This window comes from Protopterus annectens, chromosome 1.part1 (assembly GCF_019279795.1).
Source record: "Protopterus annectens isolate FY-2018-M chromosome 1.part1, PAN1.0, whole genome shotgun sequence".
NCBI lineage: Eukaryota > Metazoa > Chordata > Ceratodontiformes > Protopteridae > Protopterus > Protopterus annectens.
Window position 1 is genome coordinate 1,622,337,540 of NC_056726.1, and position 25,018 is coordinate 1,622,362,557.

At 37.9% G+C, this 25,018-nt stretch overlaps 1 protein-coding gene across 1 annotated transcript in view; it reads left to right on the top strand.

Annotated features, from left to right (window-relative positions):
- LOC122816569 (ephrin type-A receptor 7-like) overlaps nucleotides 1-25,018 on the top strand; it is a 2,140,039-nt gene that overhangs the window by 1,197,726 nt on the left and 917,295 nt on the right. Inside the window, exon 6 of the mRNA XM_044089436.1 lies at nucleotides 20,550-20,658. Coding sequence (XP_043945371.1) covers nucleotides 20,550-20,658 — 109 coding nt within the window. The remainder of the gene's footprint in view (nucleotides 1-20,549; nucleotides 20,659-25,018) is intronic.

Sequence of the window (25,018 nt, forward strand, 5' to 3'; positions counted from 1 at the left end):
GCTCCCCAAACTGATAATGCAGAAATATGTATTACTAAACTACAAATTAACAAACATAAATCCATAAATATTGTTTGCATTTATATTCCTCCAGGTAACAATACAAATGCCCTAGAGGACATCCTCCAGTGGCTGTCCATAAACTGCCCACAAGAAACCATTGTTCTCAGGGAGTTTAATATCGACTGGAACACCTGTTCCTCAGACTCCCCTACCACCTACTTAAATTTGTATAATTTTACCCAGGTCATATCCTCCCCCACTAGAATTAGTAAGCCCCACAACAAAGAAAGTATTCTGGACTGGATTCTTATAAACAACCACCCCCACATGTATAAAGCAGGCACCCAACTCGAGGATATAAATGATCACTACCTCACCTGCATACTCAGGCAAAAAAATGATATAGGTTCATAGGTTCATACTAGGCTATCTGCCCGAGGGCATTTACAAGCCTAGCCCATAGTTTTGTGGCTTACGCCACCCCTTTAGTATGGGGAACTATAACCATTATTTTGCTGTGCCTCTGTCGAGCAGTGACACTGAGGTAATCCCTGGGGTATATCTGCGATCTCCCATCCATTGGTCAAGATTTCTCTTGAACAAGGCCAGCGAGGTGCTCTGCCTCACATATACCGGGATTTTATTCCACAGCATAGGGAGTCTTTGGGTGATGAATCTATCCCTCCAGCATGTCCTATTAATGGCCGTGTCGAGGTTTAAGTCTCTCGCCCTTGTGGCTCTGATGGATCTAGATTTTTTGAGGTGAAGCATATTCATCAAATCTGGGTTTGACATGGCCTTGTATGTTAGGCAAAGGTCACCTCTGAGCAAGCGGTAAGTGACTGAATAGAGCTGGAGTTCTTTCAGTTGGGCAGCATAGGACAGATGTTTGAGACCCTTTATCCTTTTGGTGAGGAACTTTTGTGGCCTCTCCAGCTGCTGCAAGTGTCGGGTCAGATACATTCGAATGGGGCATTGTACTCAATCATTGGTCTGATGAGTGATGAGTATAGGGAGACTATGACCTCCCTTGATCTAGATGAGAATCCCTTCATGATAAGGTGGGCAATGTAGAAGGTCTTCCTAACTACTTTAGCTACATGGGTGTCGAATGACAGACTACTATCAACCTGGGTCCCCAGGTCCCTGATAACTTCTTCTGTGCTCAGTGGATTGCCACCTATTTGGTAGCTAGGGTAACCTCGTCTTTCCCGAAGGGTATGAGTATGCATTTTTGGCATTTAACTTTAGGCCATGGCTCTGGCACCAGTTATCCGTTTCTGTGAGACCCTTCTGAAGGATATCTGTGTCAGATGTGTTTTCTGCTATGGCGCCCAGTTTGCAGTCATCTGCAAACTTTGTCAGCCATAACCCTCCTGTGTTTGCTTGTACTTCGGAAAAGTAGATGCCAAACAAGAGTGGGCCCAGGACTGAGCCCTGTGGTACACCACTTGTGACAGGCTTTGAGTCTGACATGGCGCCAGCAACTCTGACCCTGTGTATATCCCTTAGTTACATACCTTCAAAACTATAAGGAGCAATAAGAACTTTAATCAAACAAAATTTTTAAATGAGCTCAAGTCATGTGACTGGTCTGACCTAAAACTGCTCCAACTGGATGAAGCAGTGTCTTACTTTAACTCTAAGTTTCTTGCTATCCTTGACAACCACATACCTACTCGTATAATCAGACCCAATAAAAAGGTAGCACAGTGGCTGTCAAAAGATACCAGACAAAAAAATCATATGAAGGAATAAAACGTGGGCCTCGTGGAGAACCACCAAATCCCGAAGGGACCAACTTATATATAAACAGCTAAGGAATGATACAAAGAAGTCTATAAAACTAGACAAAAAAACTATTACTGTCACCTGCAACAGAAACACCAAAATCACCCCCAAAATTTTGGTCTAGTTTAAATAACCTCTTCCACCCAGGAAATTCATCTACCCCTACCCCATTGACTTCCCTCCAAAAACCTCCAGAAAGTGTTGCTAACACCTTTAACACCTTCTTTACGGAGACTATTCAATCCCTTGCCAGCAACGTAGCCCCCAACAGTCCAAGTATTATCGACCCTACACCCAAAGCACATCAGTGCTTCAGCTTTCAACCAATACCAACATCACTTATCAGGTCACTGATCAAGAAACTAAAACCCACCACCCTATCAGCAGACCGCCTCCCAGCAGAGTATCTTCAAAAAGCCGCAGATTAAATAACATATCCCATTTCAATACTAGTCAATAGAACTATTGCAGAAGCCTATATCCCCTCCATATGGAAGATATCCTATGTTATTCCACTTCACAAAGGGGGTAGTCCCACTGAACTTTCAAATTATAGCCCTATAGCCATCCTGGCACCCTTGGCTAAAATTATGGAAAATGTATCAATAAACAACTCCTACCCTATCTCAATCGAATCAATCTTCTAGCCTCCTCCCAGCATGGTTTTAGACCATACCATAGTACAACCTCTGCCTTCCTCTCATTCTCTCATACAATAAATCAAAACTGTAATAACAACAAGCTCTCCTCTGCCCTATTCTTAGACGTATCCAAGGCGTTTGACATGGTAAACCACCAGCCACTATTATGTACACTAAACACATTCTCTATCGATAACCAAGCAATTCTCTGGTTTCAATCCTATCTAACTGGCAGACAATAAGTTGTATTATGGAAGGAGAACCTATCCTCCCTAGTACCATTCACCCTAGGAGTCCCTCAGGGGTCGATATTAGGCCAGATTCTATTTACCATCTTCATTAATGATTTGAATACAGTCATCACAAAAGCAACTTGTATTCAGTATGCAGATGACTCCACCCTAATCTGTTCTGCTACCTCTCCAACAGATTTACAGAATTTATTCCAAAGCACCTTTAACAAGATAGAAAACTGGCTCACTGACTGGTGTCTTCTATTAAATCCAAATAAAACAAAGTTGTTACTCTTCACCCCCACTTGTAAGGTTAATATGCCATTACTTACCATAAAATCTAACAATGGCACTATAATTTCCCCAGAACCTAGTACTAAGCTATTAGGTGCAGTAATCGACAACAATCTTAAGTTTGATGCTCACGTCAACCAAACTATTAAGACAGTAAATACGAAACTTGGCTCTTTATATATTCCTTACCCCATCTGCTAGGACTGTGATTGCCCAAACACATTTACTATCAACCTTACTATATGACTCTCCTATTCTTACAAACCTAAGTAAATCTGACCTAAACTCACTAGCTGCTATAATAATATTGCCAGATTTGCTGCAGGTTCACAGTATAGACAATGCCACTGTCTTAGCCTTGAAACATTACGCTGGCTAGAACTACCCTACCAAATTCAGTACAATCAACTAATAGTTGCACACAAAGTTCTCTACCAACCAGAAGTCATACCCATCCTTAAAAATATTATCATCCCATACAGTAACCTAAAACCTCTCTGCTCCTCCAATAGAATGCTAGCTCAAACTGTTAAATCCAACAACTCAGCTGGTGACTGTCTATTTACCAAAAAAAAAACACCTAAAAATACATTGGCTATGCCCCTGTATAAACCCTGACTAACCATTTCTTAATTTACTATGTACCTCTGAAAAGCTTGGCTTCATGTTGAAACTATCATTACCATAACTCTGATACTTCTGCTGTTTCAGAAGATTGATTATTGGATTGTACCACTGAGCTAGAGGACAACTTACACAACTCTGTACTATTAAAATAAATGGGTTCTCGAATAAAAGTTTATAAGTTTTAAGTTTTATTATAAATTTTGGCATATCTGGAATATTCATGTATGTGTTCTTGTACAAAAGTACCTAATTGTCAAAGTTACTTTGTCTGTATCTATTTCTGGAGCTTTTCTCCCCGGGCCTCCACTGAAAATGGACCAAAATCCAATTGGTCTGTCCCAGTTAACACATGTAAAATAAAATAAAAATAAATAAATAAAATAAAATAATAAATTGAGTAAATGATTGTCCTGTCTATGCATTTCATTGGACTGTGGGCAGACCTAGTATAAAAATTGCTTTTTTTCAGCTTTTATATAAGCCATGAATTTCTGCTATGCTGCTCTTCATGCAATGGCAGTTAGCTGTGCCCTGTATAGTCACAAGCACTTATCTCTGAACTTTCCCACAGTCCCAAAGCTTCCCAAGGAGCAACTTGTTTACACACTGAGCGGCACTGCCACATTTAGTTAGCTTTAGATTACACTGTTACAGTGCTCAAACCTATAAGCTCCCTCTCCAAAGTTTCTATAGTCCCTTGCTGCTCAAGGAGCAACTGGTTTGTGCACTGAACAACAGAGCGATTGCAGACAACCCCCAGTCAATTCCCTTGTAAAACACATATTATAGACTAACAACCATAGACAGGCAACCAAGTTGGTGGACATGGGCGTCCTAGGGCAATGCAGCAATTGCCTCATTTTTAATGGCAACCACTTAATTCTGGAACAAATGAATACAGTATATAAGACATGTAGTTACACAATATCATGAGAGACAAGACTCTCACATACAGACAGAAAAAATGTCAAATAGGTTGTCAGTTACACCAACAATAATCAATACACTAAGGACAAGGCAAATAGATACATATATGTGGAGGTGCTCACATGTAACTTACCTAAACGTCAGATGCCTCCCAGATGCTTTCCTCAGCAACTCAGTGTACAAACAAGACAACTCCCACAACACATAAAACTATTCTAGAGTGCCTCAACTACTGAGTCCATAAGGCATAACACTAGACAACCTAATATTTTAGCCGTAGAAGACTGCATTTTGAGATAGACTGATGGATCACCAGGCTGAATAAGGAGAACATCACAGTTAGTTGTCTGATAGGGGCCAGGATTCACCAGATTCCACAAACACTTACATTTTCTAAACCACAAGTACCAGCATGACTCAGTCATAGTCCATGTTGGCATTAATGACTTGAGATGTACCCCCTGGACTATACGAAGATAGACATGACTGAACTCTCAGAATATGTGTCACAAGCAGGTACGAGTCTAGCACTGAGCAGCATTCTACCTTCTCCAGGGATGATGCCACAACATAAATCATTGACTTTAATAACTGACTTAGCTACTGATGTTAATTCAAAGGAGTTCCAATGTTTGTCAGACTGGGAGCACATGATTGACAGCCATCCTACTTTGCCAGGCATGGTCTTCACCTGTTGCCACTAAACATCTGGACATTGACCAGATCATTATCTGCCTCTATAGTGCCTTTTTAGGCATTGCCAAATAGACAAGCCTTCCAACATAGCAAAATCTACTCATGATAAGCTGAAGGTGTTACTGCTCAATGGTAGGAGCCTCAACAAAACTACACTCCTGGAAATACTCCTCACCCTGGAGAATGCTGAAATCTTTGCAGTTACTGAAACATGGTTGAGAGCGTGGAAAGCACCCCATCAGTGCAACGCTATAATGCCTTTCATGCATTTATACCACTCATTACTCATGAATAGAAAAAGATAGAAGTTTATCAAGCTACATAAAAGTTAAGCATAACTTGAGACTGGTCAAACAATGCGACATGCTTGACCTACTACATATCCAACCAACTATAGGTAAAATATCTTACTACTTACTTGCTAGTTACAGATCCCCCACCATGACCCCGGAAAACCATACCTCATAAGTGAATGTACTAGAATCTCTTACCATCCAGCCCAATATCATACTCAGGGGTGATTTCAACTACCCACCATTAACGAGGAAGTGTACATGACCACTAAATGCAGGCTCAAAGACTTCAAGTCTTTGTCAATGCAAATGTCATGGAACAGTCAATCTGCACTCCCACTAGGGGTGCAAATATCCTAGACCTGGTACTCACAAAAATGGGGGAGCATGAACCCCCAAAGTGCAAGGTCATCACTGGTTAGACCAGATCACAAAGCAGTGTCCTTTCAAATAAATATAAAGCTAGAACCCAATCTAACTCAAGAACTTTTAAGAATTTTTCTAAGGCTAACTACATCCTGTTAAATGACTGCATAGCTAATTTCCAAGCTCCCTCAAACACAGAAAATTCAGAAGTCTTCGGAGAGGTGTACACAAAAGCACTGTATAACTATATAAACAGCTGCATAGAAACAGCAGTACTAGACTGAAATTAGGGTTGCCACTTATTCAAATGGCCAAAGTGGGACATTTTCAGTACAAACATCAGATGTTACAGGCCGACACATACCCATGGCCAGTACAAAGGATAGAACTTAACTTTTTTGCCTAAATAAAAGCTTATCATTGTAGCATTTTAGTTGCTTATTCTGTTTCTTATAACATTTACGTATTTTAGATACAGAATAACTGTTTCATGCAACTATTACATAAAATATAGGAAATAATTTTGTTCTACAATCTCAGGACACTTGCCATTTTTTAAATTTTTTTGTCAGGACACAACTGCCCAAAGAGGAACTGTCCCTCGCAAAGTGGGACAGATGTAACCCTAACTGAAATAAACCTAGGTCAGACTAAAAAAAACAAACCACCCTGGTGGACCCTTGGTATAAATACAACAAAAGAAAGAAAATCTTGTCTGCAAGTAGGAGAGGGTGTGCACTGAGTGGATTGTTAAGTTAAGGTGCGTTTCTTATATCTGTGACACATATCTTGTGTCTGTGGATATGGAGTCTGTGGAACCTTGAAACCTCAGAATTATTAGGATTCTGTGTCTTAATACAATGGCATGATAACAATAAATATTCATTATTTTTTTAGTATGCAGTAATAGATTGTCTCCTGCAACATCTAAAACATGTGGAGCTTTTCTCCTCAGGCCTCCGCTGAAAATGGACCTACGTCCAGTCGGACACTCTCGGTCAACAAATATAAATAAATAAATAAATAAAACACAAATTCATATATAAAAGTAATTGTATTATTGAGAATTTTGACAATCAGAATGATACAAAAATACAAAAAGATTATGCCAGAAAGCCAGCAAAGAAAAAATGAAGAAATCCAAAGACTCTGGAAGATAAGTAATTTCTGCAGCTTTTTCCTTTAATTTGCTTTAATTCTTGCTCAGTTCTACTCCTCAGACGCACTGAGACTTTCCTTGCAGAATGTATTGCTGGCATAGTATCTGGACTTAGTTGAATGTGAAGCTCTCTAACAAAACTGCCCAAGCCTTTTAAATAATCAACCTAATCATACACAGCATTGTTTTTATCATTCTGTGCAGTATTAAGGATGTCTTACATCCATATGATTGTTTCATGCTCTCTCGTACACAGTGGATAATGTTAATCATGATCAACTCTTGCAAGCCAAACATCCCCAATTATGATGTGAATTAGCTTCCTGATCCAATCCGCTTCTTTAAATATTTATGTTCACATCACTCAGTTATGATCACATAACTTTACTTGAACCCCTGCATGCGTAGTGTATAAAGAATACTAAAAGTGCATTTTACAAACATTCCTGTACTTGGGTCAGTTTTAAAAGGTATCATTTTCTGATGACAGCTTTCAGCATTGGAGCTCGTATGGAATTACCACTACACTGAAAAAATATCAATCAATCAATAAATAAGTTGAAAGATTAAGTTAGATGCACATCTTTCCCCATGTGTCTTAATACTTAGTTCATTGTAAATGTGGTCTCAAGTTCTGTCCCATAAATAAATGTTTTAGTATTTTACATTTTTCCTATAGTTTATGAAATATTTGTTTACATATTAATTCTTTTACACACATACCCACAAACACACACACACACACACACACACACACACACACACACACACACACACACACACACACACACAAACATGCACACAAAACCACACACACACACACACACACACACACACACACACACACACACACACACACACACACACACACACACACACACACACACACATCTATCTATCTATATGTATGTATGTATATGATTTACCCTCGGTTGGCTAACACAAATGTCAATAACACTCTCTGTAAAAAAAGAAAATATTGACTTTCATGCATATATTACATAAAAATAAAACATCACCCCATATTGAAAGAACTGTGCCCCCCACACCTCCTGCTAAATCCAAGTTCACACAATCCCCTGTATGCATGCATATAGTTTTAAGACATTTTCACTGTGGTTTTATGCAGTGGATTTGTTGCAAAATGATTTTGCAGTCTTTGCTCATGTGGACGTATTTCATCATAATCAAATTCTTGTGGTAAGTGATTGTTCAGGACTTGGGCAGATGCATTGCAATAATCAAATGATATTCATTAATAATCAAATGATATTAATTTCTGAGTAAGTTTAACTAACATTATTTTTGGCAGAAGAAGTAAACTTATTAAATATATTTTATCTGTCACTCATTTGTGGTCCACTTTTTAATTTTTTAATGGTGGGCTTCAGTTAAGCAATCAGATCTGTTTTTAATATTATAGCACAGCAGAAATCATTACGCACAATAAAATATGAATTTAGCTTTTATAAATTTTCGTAGAAGAAATAAGCCACATTCATAACTTTAAATAACTTTGAATAACTTCTTACCATATTTAATAACAGAAACTTTTCCTAATGCCTTCTGCATAGTAGGTGCAACAGCAGTCAAAATAACAGGAATAATCCAGATGAATCTAAGATTATAGTGATTCTATTTATAAAAAGTTTTATACAGAAGACCATTTATCATTTATTTATTTATTATTTATTTATTTATTGACATTTGGTAACTGGGAAAATCCACTGGATCAAAAACCCATTTTCAGTGGAGGCCCGGGGATAAATGCTCTAAGAAGGTTACAAAACATCATGTCATATGGGCAGTTATATACAGAGTATAAGGAACATCACTTGCAGTTAACAATTTTACATCAGTCATCAGTTACCCGTTCAAGTAAACATGATACATATCAACAAGTATTTATAGAAATTTAAGGTACTTACAGTATGGAACTATAAGCAGTTTTGTACAGGCATCTATAAACAACATTCACTTCTCACTCTCTTTTTTGTTTTTTTTTTTGGTCCATAAAGCTGCTGCAAGAGGAGAGTAAAGTACCACGTAGAATAATAGGCTCTAGAGGTATAGTAGAAAAATTTAGGGACCAAAAAACAAAGGTGTATGAGTTAAAGGACATTATTTGATGAAGACTAGTGACAGAGACAGTAATCTATTTAAGGAAGTTTAGGTGAATTGTTACAGGAACATGTTGAATTATTGAGGTAATGGGATGCTAGTGCAGTTTTGAATGCTTTTAAAGAGTCTATAGACAAGGCTCAAATTCTAAACCCACCGCCCTAGAAAACAATAATGGAAAAAAACTAAAGGTAATGCTGCTCAATGCCAGAAGTCTAAATCTCAAGATGCACACCCTCAAAGCCCTCCTCAGTATGGAGAACATCGATGTCTGTACTGTGACTGAAACCTGGTTCAAGGCTCCTGAGAGCACCCCGGCACTATCAGGTTTTACCTCATATCATGCGTTCCGGCCCCAAAACCCAGACCGTACCACAAAAGGAGGGGGTGTATCCATATTCATCAAGGATACCCACACCTCCAGGCTGGTGGCAACTCACGAAGCATCAGAGACCATTCAAGTGCAATTAACCATAGGCAAAACTGCTCTACAGTTTGTAGCATGTTACAGGCCACCCTCTCAAACTCAGGAACCCCAAACAGCCTTCCTGAAGACACTGGAGAGTATAAATGTCTCTCCAAACACCATCATATTGGGTGACTTCAACTACCCAAACATAGACTGGGAACATTACTCAAGCCCCAATACACTAGCCCAAAGGTTCCTGGAGTTCATAAACTCAAATGCTATGGAACAACTTGTCACCATTACCACAAGAGGTGAAAATATACTAGACCTGATCATCACAAACATGGGGACAAAATGCTCCACACCGGAAGTATATCCCTCATTGGTGAGATCAGACCATAAACTAATCTCACTGGAGATCCACATCCCGCCCCCACCCCCAATAAAAAAGACCACAGTGAAGAACTTCTCAAAAGCCAACTTCACACTTCTTAAGACTGGTGTGGTATCCTGCAAGGCCCCTGAGCCATTGGAAACCACAACCCACGCTGCTGAATCCCTTACAAATGCTTTCTATGAGCACCTCCAGGATTGCATGGATCAAGCAATCCCAAATAAAATCAAGACCCTTTCCACCAAAGGCAAGCACCCAATCTGGTGGACCCCAGCCATAAACAAACTTTACAACAAGAGGAGAAAGCTACTACAAGATAGAGCAAAATCCCTAAAAAGGAAGACATCTCTGATCAATACTAGTAAAAAACTATGATCACTCATAAAATCATCCAAGGCCAACTTTGAGAGAAAAATCGCCAAGGACTCAAAAGACAATCATAAGGCCTTCTTTAGCTATGTTAGAAATCTGGGTGGAAACTCCCAGATATGCTCAGAATTAGTCCAAAATGATACAAAAATCACTGAACCCACAGACATTGCAAACATACTGGCAGACAAGTTCAGTGAAAAGTTCTCCCCTCCCTCCCCCCAAAAGGAGAAATATCTATCCCAGCAGAGTGTAGCCTCCCAATCATCTCAAATGCCCAGGTGAGAGCTGCTCTCACTAAAGCTAAAAACACAGCATGAATGGGACCGGATGGTGTCCCCGGCTGTGTGCTACACAAACTCAATGAGGAACTAAACCCACACATAAGGCTGCTGTTTAATCTTAGCCTTACCACAGAATACGTACCCAAAGAGTGGCGTACGGCAACTGTGGTCCCACTCCACAAAGGCGGTGCTTCTACAGACCCTGGTAATTACCACCCCATAAGCTTAACAAGCCTGGTCTGCAAAGCTATGGAGAGGATCATAATGGAACTCATAAATAAAGACATAGGGGACCTACAGACATTGGATCCTACCCAATTCGGCTTTGTCAAGGGAAGATCATGCCTCTTGAACTTGGTCGACTTTTTTGAAACAGTCACCAAGGCCATTGATGAGGGTAAGGCAGTTCACACAGCCTACCTTGACCTTGCAAAGCTTTCGACACAATACCCCACTCGGGTATCATAGAAAAGCTCACCAGCTTAAATGTAAACCCATATGTCACAAGATGGGTTGCAAACTGGCTCAAGTACAGAACCCACAGGGTTAGAGTTGCTGGTGCCATGTCAGACTCCAAGCCGGTCACAAGCGGTGTCCCACAAGGCTCAGTCCTGGGCCCCCTCTTGTTTGGCATCTACTTTTCAGAAGTGCAGGCAAACATAGGAGGATTGTGGCTGACAAAGTTTGCAGATGACTGCAAACTGGGCGCCATAGCTGAAAATCCATCAGACACAGATATCCTTCAGAGAGGTCTCATAGAAATGGATAACTGGTGCCAGAGCCATGGCCTAAATGCCAAAAAATGTATAGTCATACCCTTTGGTAAAAACAAGGTAACCCCAAGTTACCACATAGGTGGCAATCCATTAAGCACAGAAGAGGTTATCAGGGACCTGGGGACCCAAGTTGACAGTAACCTTTCTTTTGACACTCACATTGCCAAAGTGGTTAGGAGGACCTTCTACATTGCCCACCTGATTATGAAGGGATTCACATCCAGATCAAGGGAGGTCATTGTTCCCCTGTACTCTTCACTTATCAGACCAATGATTGAGTACAATGCCCCATTCGGAATGTATCTTACCCGACACCTGCAGCAATTGGAAAGACCCCAAAAGTTCCTCACCAAAAGTATAAAGGGGCTCAAAAATATGCCATATGCTGCCCGACTGAAGAAACTCCAGCTCTATTCATTTGCATACCGTCTGCTCAGAGGTGACCTGTGCCTGACATACAAGGCCATGTCCAACCCAGAATTAATGGACATGCTCCACCTCAAAAAATCCAAATCCACCAGAGCCACAAGAGCAAGAGACTTAAACCTCAACACGGATATAAATAGGACATGCTGGAGGGACAGATTCATCACCCAGAGACTCCCTATGCTGTGGAACAGAATCCTGGTCCATGTGAGACAGAGCACCTCGCTGGCTCTGTTCAAGAGGAATCTTGACCAGTGGATGGGAGATCGTAGGTTTACCCCGGGAATCATCTCTGTATCACTGCTGGACAGAGGCACGGCAAACTAATGGGTATAGTTTTCTTCAACCTAAGGGGTGGTGAAAGCCACACAACTCTGGCTAGGCTTATAAATGCCCTAGGGCAGATAGCCTAGTATGAACCTATGAACCTATGAACCTATGGAAGAGGGCAGCGAATTCCAAGCTTTGGCGATGATGAAGGAATAGAGGCTTTGTCTAGTGCGTTTGTTAGGCTTGGATATGCTGGATATGTTTGCTTGAGGCCCTAAGATTACGTGCAGGGGTGTATGTATGTAGGATGGTCTGAAGAGAGGGGCAAAAGTTGAGGTTTTATAGTAGTTTGTGGGTAAGTGTTAGTTTGGTGTATTGTAGATTGTGTGAGAAGTCGAGCCAGTTTATACTTTTTAAAGCAAGACAATGATGGGTTTGAGTTGGCATGTTACGGGGACATTTTGCTATTTTATAGTAGTAGGACTGTGTGTGTGTTAGAAAAATAGGCCTACCATAAAGAAGGGTGGGGAGGAAAAGAGAGTTGACCACTTTTAATATTTTTATGCCTGTGCACTTAACAAGTTTGAAATGTGTTTTCTTGATTACATTATGAATGTGATCATCGAAGGAGAGTTTGTCATCAATTGTGATGCCCAAAAGTTTTGATGATTTTACTAGCGCTATTTAGGTATTATTTTGTGAGATTATTTTGAAGTCTTGATTTAAGGGTTTGGATGAAAATATTAGGAGTTTATATTTTTTGGGGTTGAGTAGAAGTTGGGCATTATTTAGTCATGATTCAATAGAAGTGAAGGTTTTTTGTGTTAGATATTGAAGGTCTGTCAGGTTGTTGGCAGAGGAGATTATTGTAGAATTATCTGAGTATTGGATTAGAGTACTAAAATAGGAAGCTTTGTGGAGGTTATTGATGAAAATGTTAAATAATAGTGGGCCAAGAATGGACCCCTGGGTAACTCCTGTTTTGTTTAGGAGATATTCGGATTGCTTGTTCTGTCATTTGGCAGATTGTTTCCAGTCAAAAAGATAGTTGGAGAACCAAGCCAGTGAATATGGGGAACAATTTAAGGACTGTAGTTGTAGTAGTTTAGGGTGTGAAACTGTATCAAAAGCCTTGGATAGATCCAATAAGATAACAGGTTATTAGACCAGGCTTTGTTAACAGTGTTGGTAAATGAAAGTAAGGCAGGGGTAGTGCTGTGTGCTGAGTGGAAGCCATGTTAAGTGGGGGGCAAGTAAGTTATTGTTGATGAGATATTTTAACAGTTGAGTGTGTATGCACTTTTTTAGGATTTTGGATAGAGGAGAGAGTATAGAGATGGGCCGGTAATTAGATAGAACACTAGCATTACCACCTTTCTCTAGTGAAATTATAATAGATTTTTCCAAAGTTTATATTTCTCCAAGAAATCTGATTATACTGCAAAACATTTTATTTGCTTATTGGATACCATAAATCATTTGATTGGCCAACTGGTTGAATGCTTTTGAATTTAGGCAGTCTTGGTCCAGTGATTGATGGCATTATCCAAAAGTCCATCTGTTATATTCCTATTTCATGCCAGAAGTTACCATTAGATATTTCCTTATGGTTGTTGGCTATATAAATAGACTCTTTTTTTTTTGTTTAAGTAAGAAAATGTGTTATCAGATCTCCATAGCTACTAAATATGTTATTCTTTCCTTTTTGGAGTAAACCTATAATCTCAGAACAAAATGAAAGTTCCCTAACAGGTAACTTCAAACAATGTAAGCTATCCATTACATACCTCGAGTTTCAGGAGTGAAAGTAAATATTTTATTTAGCACAGAACACTCAGCCATACAGAAGTCATTCCTTGATAAATTCACCAATGAAGCTACTGCCTCTGCCTCCCCAGTCAGAAGTCTTAATGTCACTGTTTGTTTCCCCTGCCATGGGTTTTTTGATGATAATGGAAAACAATGGACTGAGCATAACTCGCATCTATGAATACGAACGTGAGCTATGCTTGATTCAGTGTTGTTTTTTATTATCGCTAGCTCTTGTTTCTTTTGCTTCCTGAAACAATCAAGGACATTTTTTAAAATATTAATACTATTATCTTGAAAAGTTGACAAGCGGAGAGAATCTTAATTGGTCTAATTGCCATTATCCAGTAAGTATAATCCACCACCTTCTCTCCCAGACAAATAATTAGGAGAAACACAGCAACAATTTGAGGCAAAGCTAAAACAGCTGAAAGGTAAGTTTGTAGAGGTGCTCACAAAAAAAAAAAAAAAAAGATTGCAGCCTCAACTGCCAGTAAGGTTTGTAAGTGTAACTTCTGAAAGCCGGGGAAAGTTATCCAAGATTTGCAAATGTAAAACTTCAATGTAAATAACATACGATGAAGTAAGACCAACAAATCTACACAGAATAGTACCTGTCAACCTAGCAATAATGGAGAACACTGGATTGAAATAGTGTCTTTGTGATCGTGATGTAAAATGTTATCACAGCAGTCACAACAATGGCAGCAACTATGCTTCTGCCGTAACACTTCAATTCCCGTGCAAACACACTATTTCAGTCCAGCGTTCTCCATTATCGCTGCATTCTCTTCCTCCTTGAATGCTTTCCCTGTTGGTTTCTCACAAAACTATAATGTCTTACTCCTATTATATGAGCCCAGATGTTCTCAGAAAAATCCAGTTTGTTTCAGGCTATTAGAATAATTATGGGGTTCTCCATTTGCGATTAGTTGCAACTGCTTTTATTTGAGGAGAATGTATATTAACAAATATTAAGCAAACCCAAGGGCGATAGCTATGACGCCTAACTATGTGAGCATCAGTTTAGGAATATGAGAAGAGCTGATAAAGTAGTTTCCATATATGCCAAATCAGGCTATTTATTTTGACAAGATCCATAATACTGTAGGAAAAAATCGATTTAGCTAACACCTATGACTTTCAAATGATTTAATTTGTCATCTAGGCTGCTCATGGAGCTAGAAACAAAACTTTTAAGTAGGGGATTCTCATTCATTCCATCCAGGAGGTCTGATGTGGTGCAGACAATAACTGATTTGAAAAGTTTTACCCAAAAATTGAATTTGAGACTATTTTTTTGGTAGTAATGAAAATAAAAATAGTATTGATTTTGTAGTGCCTAGTGTTTATAATCCACATTTGAATTCAACAATTAAAGCATTTGAAGACATTTCTGAAGCAGAAATAAGGGAATTATTGAGCAAAAAAAGTTATGGAAGATATTATAATTTGTCTCAAACTGAATGTGATTGTTTTAAGTCTATCAGAAATGATTGCTCTATTAGAGCAATGATAGTGGATAAGAGGGAGTCGATGGTTGTGGTGGACTCCAATGATTATGTTAAAGGTGTATGTACTTTACTTTCAGATTCACAGTCATATAGAAAAGTTTCCAAAGCAGAAAATTTTAAAGCTTATAAATATATAGATTCATGGTTGATGGATAGTTTAATGGAAGGAGTAATTTCAGAAACAATGATGGAGTTCTTTCAAGTGTCAAAATCAAAAATCGGTTATTGTTTTGGCATACCTAAGGTGCAGAAAAATGAGCAAAACCCTCCATACAGACCAATAGTTTCATCCAATTCATAGACAGAGCCCTTTTAAAACATGTGCAAGCAACTTACTCATTTATTAGAGACTCTTGATTTTTTGAACAAAATTTGGGACCAGTTAGTGGAGAGCAATGACTTATTGGACAAAATTAGGGACCAGTTAGTGGATAGCAATGACTTATCGGTAACAGTAGATGTGCAATCACTTTATACCTGCATTTCACATATAGTAGGTCTAGAGTGGGTAGGGAACACGTTAATCAACAGTGAACAGTTTGAAATGGAAGAATGCAGATTTATGCTGGAATGTATAGACAATATTTTGCCATACAATTTTTTGCTTTCAAAAATGAATATTTTTTACAAATAAGGGGCGTTGCTATGGGAGCGAAGATGGCCCCCAATTATGCCAATTTAGTTATGGCTTATTGGGAGACCAATATTTTGCCCAAGATTGAAGGAAAGAACGAGATGTCATGTTATTATAGATTGATCAATGATTTGTTTTTGTGTGGAAGGGAACAGAGTATGAACTGATAGAGTTAATTGAAAGGATGAATAGTAGTACATCCTTTTTGATTTTTTCCAGTAATTGCAGTTTTTAAAAGTTAGTTATTTAGATTTGGAAATTTTTAAAGAAGTAGGGACTAGAAGGTTAAGTTCAGTCATCAGTTACAAGAATGTGACTAGTAATAGTCTGCTGCATTATTCAAGCATGCACCCCACTTATATCAAACATAAGATAGTCAAGGGGGAGTTAGTTAGACTGAAGAGGATCATGACTGATGTTTCTAAGATGGAAAAACTCATAAATGAGTTACATCTTAGGTTCAAAAATAGTGAAAGATATGTTAGGGGTGGAAATAAGATATTGGCAACAAAAAGAATGATATAAAAGATTGGTCCACACCTATGCCTCTAGTTTTTACTGTAGACAGCAAAGCTATAAAAGGGATTATAACCAATGATTGGAGGATTTTAGCAGCGAACAGTGAAGGCAAATCAGTGGTAGGTATGAAACCCACTTTTATATAAACAAGAGGGCAAGGAATTTTAAGGAAATGTTGGAGGGGAATCATAAAGGAAGCACCACCACACAACGAGGAATGTTTAAATGTATGAATTGTAATGTATGTAGACACATAGCAGAGGGTCCCTTTGTAGAAGTTAGCACACATAGTAGAATGTGGAAGGTTCCAGGTAAGTTTACATGTGGCTCCACATATGTGGTATACTTAGCGAAATGTTCAGCTTGTAATTCCTTCTATGTTGGTAATACCAACAGGGAATTAAGGAAGAGAATTTACGAGCATTATTATAACATCAAAAAGAAAGAATTTAAATGATGCATTGTTCAAGCATATGTTAGTATGTCCAAGTAGTAAAATTTTTCTTGTTGCTGTTGTTGATCATGTTCCCATGGATTTTAATGGAGATAAAGAGGGTGAGCTAGAGTATAGGGAATTGAAATAGCATATTTTGCTCATTGCTTATAATGCACCAGGGTTGAACAGTGGTGTCAACTATAAAGTTGTTTTATGCAGAAAAGTTTATTATGGCAAGTGCAAATAAAACAAAAATCATTTAACAATATGTTCAAACAATATTTATATGTACTTTATAGTTTATGGTTTTAGTCAATAGTATTTCTGTCTATATTTTTTTAAATGGAGTTCCACCTTGATTGGCTGTTTTAGATTGGGAGGGGTATTTAAGAATGTTGTTTTTGAATTCATGTCAGTTCTGAAGAAGGTCATAGTTGCTTTTTGGCCAAAAGCACTAAACTCTGTTGCAATAAAGGGATTATTTCGTAGTGGCATTCACCGTGTGTTCCTCCTACAGTGTTATTCATTCTTCTGATTTTTTGTTGCACTGGAACTCGAGGCATAGCTCATAGTTTTTGATTATTCATTAGATCCATAATGCACTTATCCTCTGGGAGGGTGGCAAAAGTGTATTAAGTGATTTTTTTGTACTAATTTCCAGGTACTAGTAAGTGCCTGAAATTCACAGTAAATGGTCAGGTGACAGAAAATAGTTAACTATATTTGTCCTTCTAAATAATGCTATGGGCCAGATGCTTAAAAATTCCTTAAGACAGTGTAATACTTTCCTCTGTGTTTCTAATATACATCCAAAGTTTATGAAGCACAATATAATTATAATGGCATCTCAGAAAATCCTGACTTACTATGAACAACGAGCAACTTTTATTGATAATGAATGAACTTTAGGAGGCAGTTCATTGCACGTGGTCACATGTGGAATATAATGGGTGCAGCCGTCTGAGAATACTAATGGAGAAGAAGAAATGTATAGCCCACATGTCTGCAAAAATGAAGCAAAAGGGATGCAGGTTATGGCTCAAGTAGTACAAAATCTAGAGGTGGTACATTCCTCTCAACTGTCCACATTTTCACAGAATGTCTAGATTTTTGCCTTATATTTTTGTTCCATTCCTCATAAAATTTGTGGTTTTCTGACAAATCACTGAGATGATCTGAGGATTGAAGTCACTAAATAATGACATACATTTGAGTTTCTGACTTCAAATCCTTCAGAACATGTGTGTTAACACAAACACTGTTACTCTAGTAGCTTTTTAAGTTTCTAAGAGCAATATTTAAAATCTATCCCTATTTTGGCCTTTGTTCCCCCATTTTGTCAGGCTTTGTCCAGATTTCTTGCACTAAGAGCTTGAGAGGTAGGTGACTTTCTGGGTTTGTGTTATCAAAAAATAAGTAAACTTTTAAAAATGTAGAAGATTATGACTGTGCCTGTTATGATTTGTTGTTCTTTAATATGCAATTTTTATCTAATCATATTGGTCTGTAGGTTACTGTTATTCAATATATATTCCTTTTCTGTATCCAGAGTGAATCTGAAAATGATCCACACAATTGGTCCTCTTCTCAGGAAAAAAATAAAATAAGCAAAAGTAAATACATTTCCAAGTTTTTATGTGTTTGAGACATGGATGCCAAGAAGTCCACATGGAAGGCTGAGCAAAGGAAATCCTGAGAATTGACTCTTGGCATCTCTGTGAAGAGTATATAAAAACAGAATAATGCGCGTGCAGAGACCGAGTCATATGATTTTGTAGTAAATGGAGTTTTGGCTTCTCTGATACACCACTAATTATGGAATTATGTGTGTGTGTGTGTGTGTGTGTGTGTGTGTGTGTGTGTGTGTGTGTGTGTGTGTGTGTGTGTGTGTGTGTGCTCACAGACATGCATATTGACATCTGAAAGTGTATCTGCAAGTGAAGAAAAATAGTAATTGGGATATTCTGTGTTTTTATCAGCAACAGATATAATCACCAGAAGGAATAAATAGACTCCAATCTTTAATATTTTTCAAGGCCTACTGTTCTTAATAATGTCATTTTACTTTGAGTTCCTATGTACTATGTATGCCATTAAGCATGTTACTCTACCCTAGCTTCATTTAACTTTTGCATGATTTTATTTCTTTCAAGATTCAACAGTTATATAATCTGCAATCAGGCCTTCAACATTATCCTGCCCCTTTTTTAGACAAATGTTAAATCAAAGGATATAGAAATGAATTGTAATCATCATTATGAATAAACCATTTGCTTTTGTTAAGTGGCAGTTTCTCTACAGCTGTCTTTTTATCTCCACCAGTAGCCTTCTCAATGTAGGGTCATCAGTGTTAACAAGTGTCAGCAAGAAACCATTATTCACTGCTACAGTTGTTTAACCATCTGCAGCACATACATTGTTTAGAAAAGAAAAAAATCTGTTGTGGTCAAATACATAAACTGAAAGCAGTCAGAGGTTAAAGAAAAACATAGGATCATTTACATGGTTCACAATGTGCGATGTCTGTATGGAATGCAGGCACTGAGAAATTTGCTTTTGTTGTACTTTTTAACCACTAAGTTTAATTTATTAATCTTATCTCTTTGGCATCTCCGTCTGTATAAAACTTTACAAGTAGCCTTGCCACAGCTAAAGCAGTAAATACAAAGCAACTATCAAACCATCAGGCCATCTCCAAGGCTACAGATTTCACAGCATTCAATTCCCCGACAAACTGACATATATCTCCAGACTTATTTTCATCTGTTTCTAATTTTACACTGTTTACTGTATTTATATTTGCAGCTTGAATGCATTGCACAGGCAGGTAATGCACTAAACTGCTAATGAAGGTCACAATGTAGCTATGGGTTTGAGTCTTTTTCTCCGTTTACATATTTTGGAATGCTGAACAGGTTTGTTAACTGGAAAAGTGCGTCTGGACTGCTCAAGAAAAGAAACACTTGTGTCATGTAGGTATTTTCTGCTTGACAAATTCACACAATTATTTGTTACTTTAATACAGGATTATCAACATGCTGTAACTTTGAATACACGGTACAGGTAACACGTATGACAAACTGAAAGGACTGAGAAATGTACAGGCCAAGCTTCAAATATTGTTAGTTTTCGTGTGAAGTGGGATCCATCAGGACATTGTACTCTTTATCATTTGGTAGCCAGTTTAGAAGATGACAATTATTATATGCTTAAGAAAATTCTGAGTGGTTTACATGAGTAAGAAACAGCCTATGCTAAAAGAACAGCTTTCGAGATGAATTCAGTATCACTGAAGTAATAACCCATTTAAGATTTATATGACTATCTGTATGGGGTACGCTGAAAATGATTTTGAAACTTACTATAAATAAACACTACATCTGTTCAAAGGTAGTAGTAGAACTGAGGGATTTGCATTTGTTTAGGTAAAGCCTCCTGAATGCCTTTATGTGCAGTAAACACAAATGGAGTTTTTGTGCACAATGTCTCATTAGTTTTGCTCTGTTTCATTGTGCAATGAGCTGTAACTCGTCTTATTCTGCTTTTGTCTGTTTACAGTAGCTTTGGTCTCCAGTGAACAAAATCCTGTGATAATCATCGTTGTCGTCTCTGTTGCCGGATTGATAGTGTTGGTTTCTATGGTGGTCGGGTTAATGATCTGGAGAAGGTGAGCGCAAATTACTGTATTACTTTTCAGGTTGTCATCACAGAGAGCTGGAATAATATTATCCACAATAAGGTTATTATGTATTTTTGCCTTATAAATATACTTCCATATAATATGCACGATACTTCTGAAAGCCTGGCAATTCAATGAAATTGCTTTAACAAACTCAGTTAAAAAGATTACTTTTAGATATTGCCCATGCCATCCATACTAAACAATATAGTCAAGCCTGAAACAATTATATTTGAACAAAAAATGAAACCAATGTTATTTACGCATTATGGGGATTAGTTCTGCAGATGTTATGCATCTTTAAAGAATTGCAGGATTGAAACAATCTATGCTATACTGTCCTACACATATTTCTTATCTTAGAGAGGTGATCATTTCTAGTGCTTATAACATGAATCATAATTTTAACCAGCATTTGAAAAATTGTCACATACACAAGACAATTTTCACATTAACTTTGCAAATGCAGAACTGAACATTGTTGGATTTGTTTAGAGTTTGCAGATGCACTTTCACGGCTATGTGCAATGATTCAGATATTGCATACATCAATGAACTGGCGAAGTAACACTGCAGGATGTCTGCTTGTTTCCATATTTAGCAGAAACATCATCAAACAGGGAAGATAGCTCTTTTAAAAAGTCACTTTATATATATATATATATATATATATATATATATATATATATATATATATATATATATATAGTGCAAAAATAGTAACAAGTGAAAACATAAATATGTTTATTTCATTCATTCATATTTTTAAACAGATGTGTACATTTACACAAAACGGGCCTTTTCCAGACACTGCTCAGGACAAAAAACAGTAACTACAAATAGAGCAAAAAGTGTTATAGTAATGGAACACTGATTTCTGGCTGGTTAACTCAAGATCTCACAGTAAAACATTGTAGCATTAACATAAAACATCCTAACACAGGAGATGGTTTGTGAAGGAACAGAATTTGCAGGGTCTGTTGAGGACTATATTTTGGGTTCCCATTTGCTCAAGACTGAAAGACCAAACAACTTTCCATAAGATTTGTAACTTACTATGACATCTAACAATCACAGACTTAGTTATACTTATGGAATGCAGTAGGCACCCCCCCCCCCAGAAGGAGGGCTATGGTGCACTCCAACACTACCTGTAAAAAAAGAAAAAAAAACTTTTGATGGGTTGCCATTCATTCTCTCAGTGTAGATTTATAGAGATGTCCTTCATATTGATAACTGTTGCAGAAGCCTTAGCTATATGAAATTATATCCTGGCAAGGATATAACAGGCAGACAGCTTCCAAAGCTTCAGGGCACCTTCCTTGTACCCTAACTGTCAAGAAGCTTGAGATGAGCAGACTAAAAGATAAGTCTGGGTATGAAGTCATTCAGAACTGTACTGCAACCCCAAGAAGGAAAATGGGGTCAATGCTTGTTCTCAACTAGGACAACGTTTCACCATCAGATGATACCTGGAAATCCAAGATGCATAAAAAAGCAAGTGCAATAAAAATGTTGTGTTCATCAGAACATAACTTCCATCATTAAACCAGCCCCTTATATTATCTGGTAGTCATGTGACCAATTAGTATAAATTTTAATCAACAAAAAAATCCCATTTTTATAAAAAATGTTAATTAATACTTTTATAACTAATTAACATTAAATAAATAAAGCTTTAAAGCTAGGAGTGTTGTGTTTTAACAGACTGTCTCGAGATTGTAACATACTTTTAAATGGAGCACGTATTTTTCAGTCAGTTTTAAAGCAGTGTAATCTAACATTTGACATATTTTGTGTGGCTAAATTAATTTTTTAGTTGTGGGGCTGCCATAGTGTTTGAAAGTGCTTTTGCTGTGTGTTTTTCCTGTTTAAAAAGTAACTTCTGTGTACCAGTAGTTCTACTGGCATTTGCTGCTTGTCTTCTCTGGGAAAGAGACACCATTTTCAGCTTCACCATGAAACAGGTTATTGTTCCCATGGTCAGTCCTTCTTCCAGCCACAAAAAGAAAAAGTTAAGTAAACAGCCTTTGCTGTAACAGCAGGCTAGCAATTTCTTCAGACACCGGTGGCTGACTCTGCTGTGGTCATTTGTTGTACCTCAGGCTAGTCATTTTTTACCCCAAATCCCTCTGGTGTAGCACTTTCAGCTACTATGGACCAGGGCTAGCCATGTCCTGTGTGGCAATTGGATTCCCCTCAGTGGGCAGGGAACAACCTCTCTTGTCAGTCCTGGGAGAGGGAATAGGCAAGGTTTCCCTACTATGTCAGAATGGTTAGTAACGCAGTTAGCTCCTTGTTTTCCTGTCAAAAAGAAACAGAAAATCAAACATCTATCTTATCCTCCTCTAATGCCTGTAGTTTACTGGGACTGGCTCAGATTTTAATTCAGGCTATTGATCCATCTTGTAGTTTCTGTTAAAAAAGAGAGATGCAGTGATGTTTTCAGGGATTTGTCCTCAGATTTCTGATTTAGACACAGAAGAGAGCTCAGTTTCTGATTCTTCCTGTGGGAGTTTCTCTTTCTCATAGAGTATTACTAGACTGTCCTAGTGTTTTCAGTGGGAGAAGACTGAGGTTTTTCAGTCTGTCAGAAATAATATGAGCTGTTACAGAAAGATTATCCAGAACCTATACCCATTCTGCCATTCCTGTCCTCTCTGCTTTTGGGGATGTGTGTGTTACTACCTGTAATTTTCCGGAAAGTCAGCCATCTGTCCCTTTAAAGGTAGATAGGATGTATAAAGCTCCTCATTCTTTTAAATGTTTATATACTATTCACAAACCCGACCTAGAAGCTAGAACCTTAGTTGACTCCACTGCTGAGCACTTAGTTAATTCCAATCCTACTCTTTCTAATAAGGATTTTCTCCAGTTTAACATGAGACCATCTTGCCTCCTGCAGTTAATATTCATTAACTTCATAGATGCTGCATGCTCTTAGAGGCAAACATTCTCTTGAATTTACCAATAACAACCTATGACCCCTTCCATGCCACCCTCCCAATAAGTGCAGATTTATCTTTCTAGATAATTTTTACCCCTAATTATCAGATCCTTGTATTGTTATTATTATTATTATTATTATTATTATTATTATTATTATTATTATTATTGTTGTTGTTATTATTATTATTATTATTATTATTATTATTATTATTATTATTATTATTACAGTTTGATGACTGGGGAAGTCCACTGGGCCAAGTCCCCATTTTCAGTGGTGGCCCGGGGAGAAAAGCTCCATGGGTGATACAATACAGTATATGAGTTCTTAGAGAATTAAGTAGACAATATAATAATAAATATCAAGCAATGTATATACAATATTGATAAAATAGTGCAAAGCATTAAATTATGAAGTACAATATATGAAAGTAATTATTTCTGAATACAGAGTGGTTTGAGTGGCAGTGAAGCAAAACAAAATACACGTTCAGGCTATAGCACTTTAACATTTAGAGAATAAGAACTTTTTTTTTTTTTTAAACAACTTACAGAAGTAGATGGAAGTAGAGGACGATATAGCAGAAGATAATATGTCTAGCAGAAGTTTTGGTGAGGAGCTAGACGTTTAGTTGAGTGTAAGGTTGATAGGTGGAGAGAAGATGGGGATGTTGAAATGAACGGTAGTGGGGGGAATCAAGTAGGAGTTGAACAGGAACATATCCAATTTGATGACAGGTAGGAGTGTAGTAGGGATTTGAAGCTGGTGTGGTTAGGAGTATTATGAATGGTGGGGGTCCAATAGTTTGGCTATGGAGTAAGACAGCAAAAATTGTCCAGGGGGCTGGGAAAGTTTGTGAATATGTAAGGGATTTTGATTTTGTGATCAGAGTGAGCAGTTGGGTATGTAGATGGTTAAGGAGTAGGAGAGCGTGGGGCAGCTGGATGGCTTGAACACAAGTTTTTGGGCAGTGGCGAGCTGTAGAAAGTTCTGGTAATTAGGAAGTTCTAGCCACTGCAGAGAATGGTGGGAGTAGCAATGATGGAGTGAGGTTTTGGAGTTAGTTGCGAACTTGCAGATTTTATTGTAGCAGGAATCCACTTTGGATTGTAAGCCAAGCTGGAGGTTGGTGAGTAGGGGGGCACCATGAATTAAAGAGGGGAGAAGGCAGGTGGAGGCTAAAGTCTTCCTGGTGGAGGAAGTCAGGTAGAGGTTGTGCTGGTATAAGAGTCCTAGTTTTTGGTGTTTTTTTATGGCTGTTAGAATATGGATGTCAAATTTCAGATGTTCATCAATGATGATACCTAGGAGTTTGGTGTGAGGCACAATCTCAATGGGGGAGTTATTTTTTCTAATTATCGACAAGGAGGTGTTATCAATTACTGAGCTTCTGGATGGAGT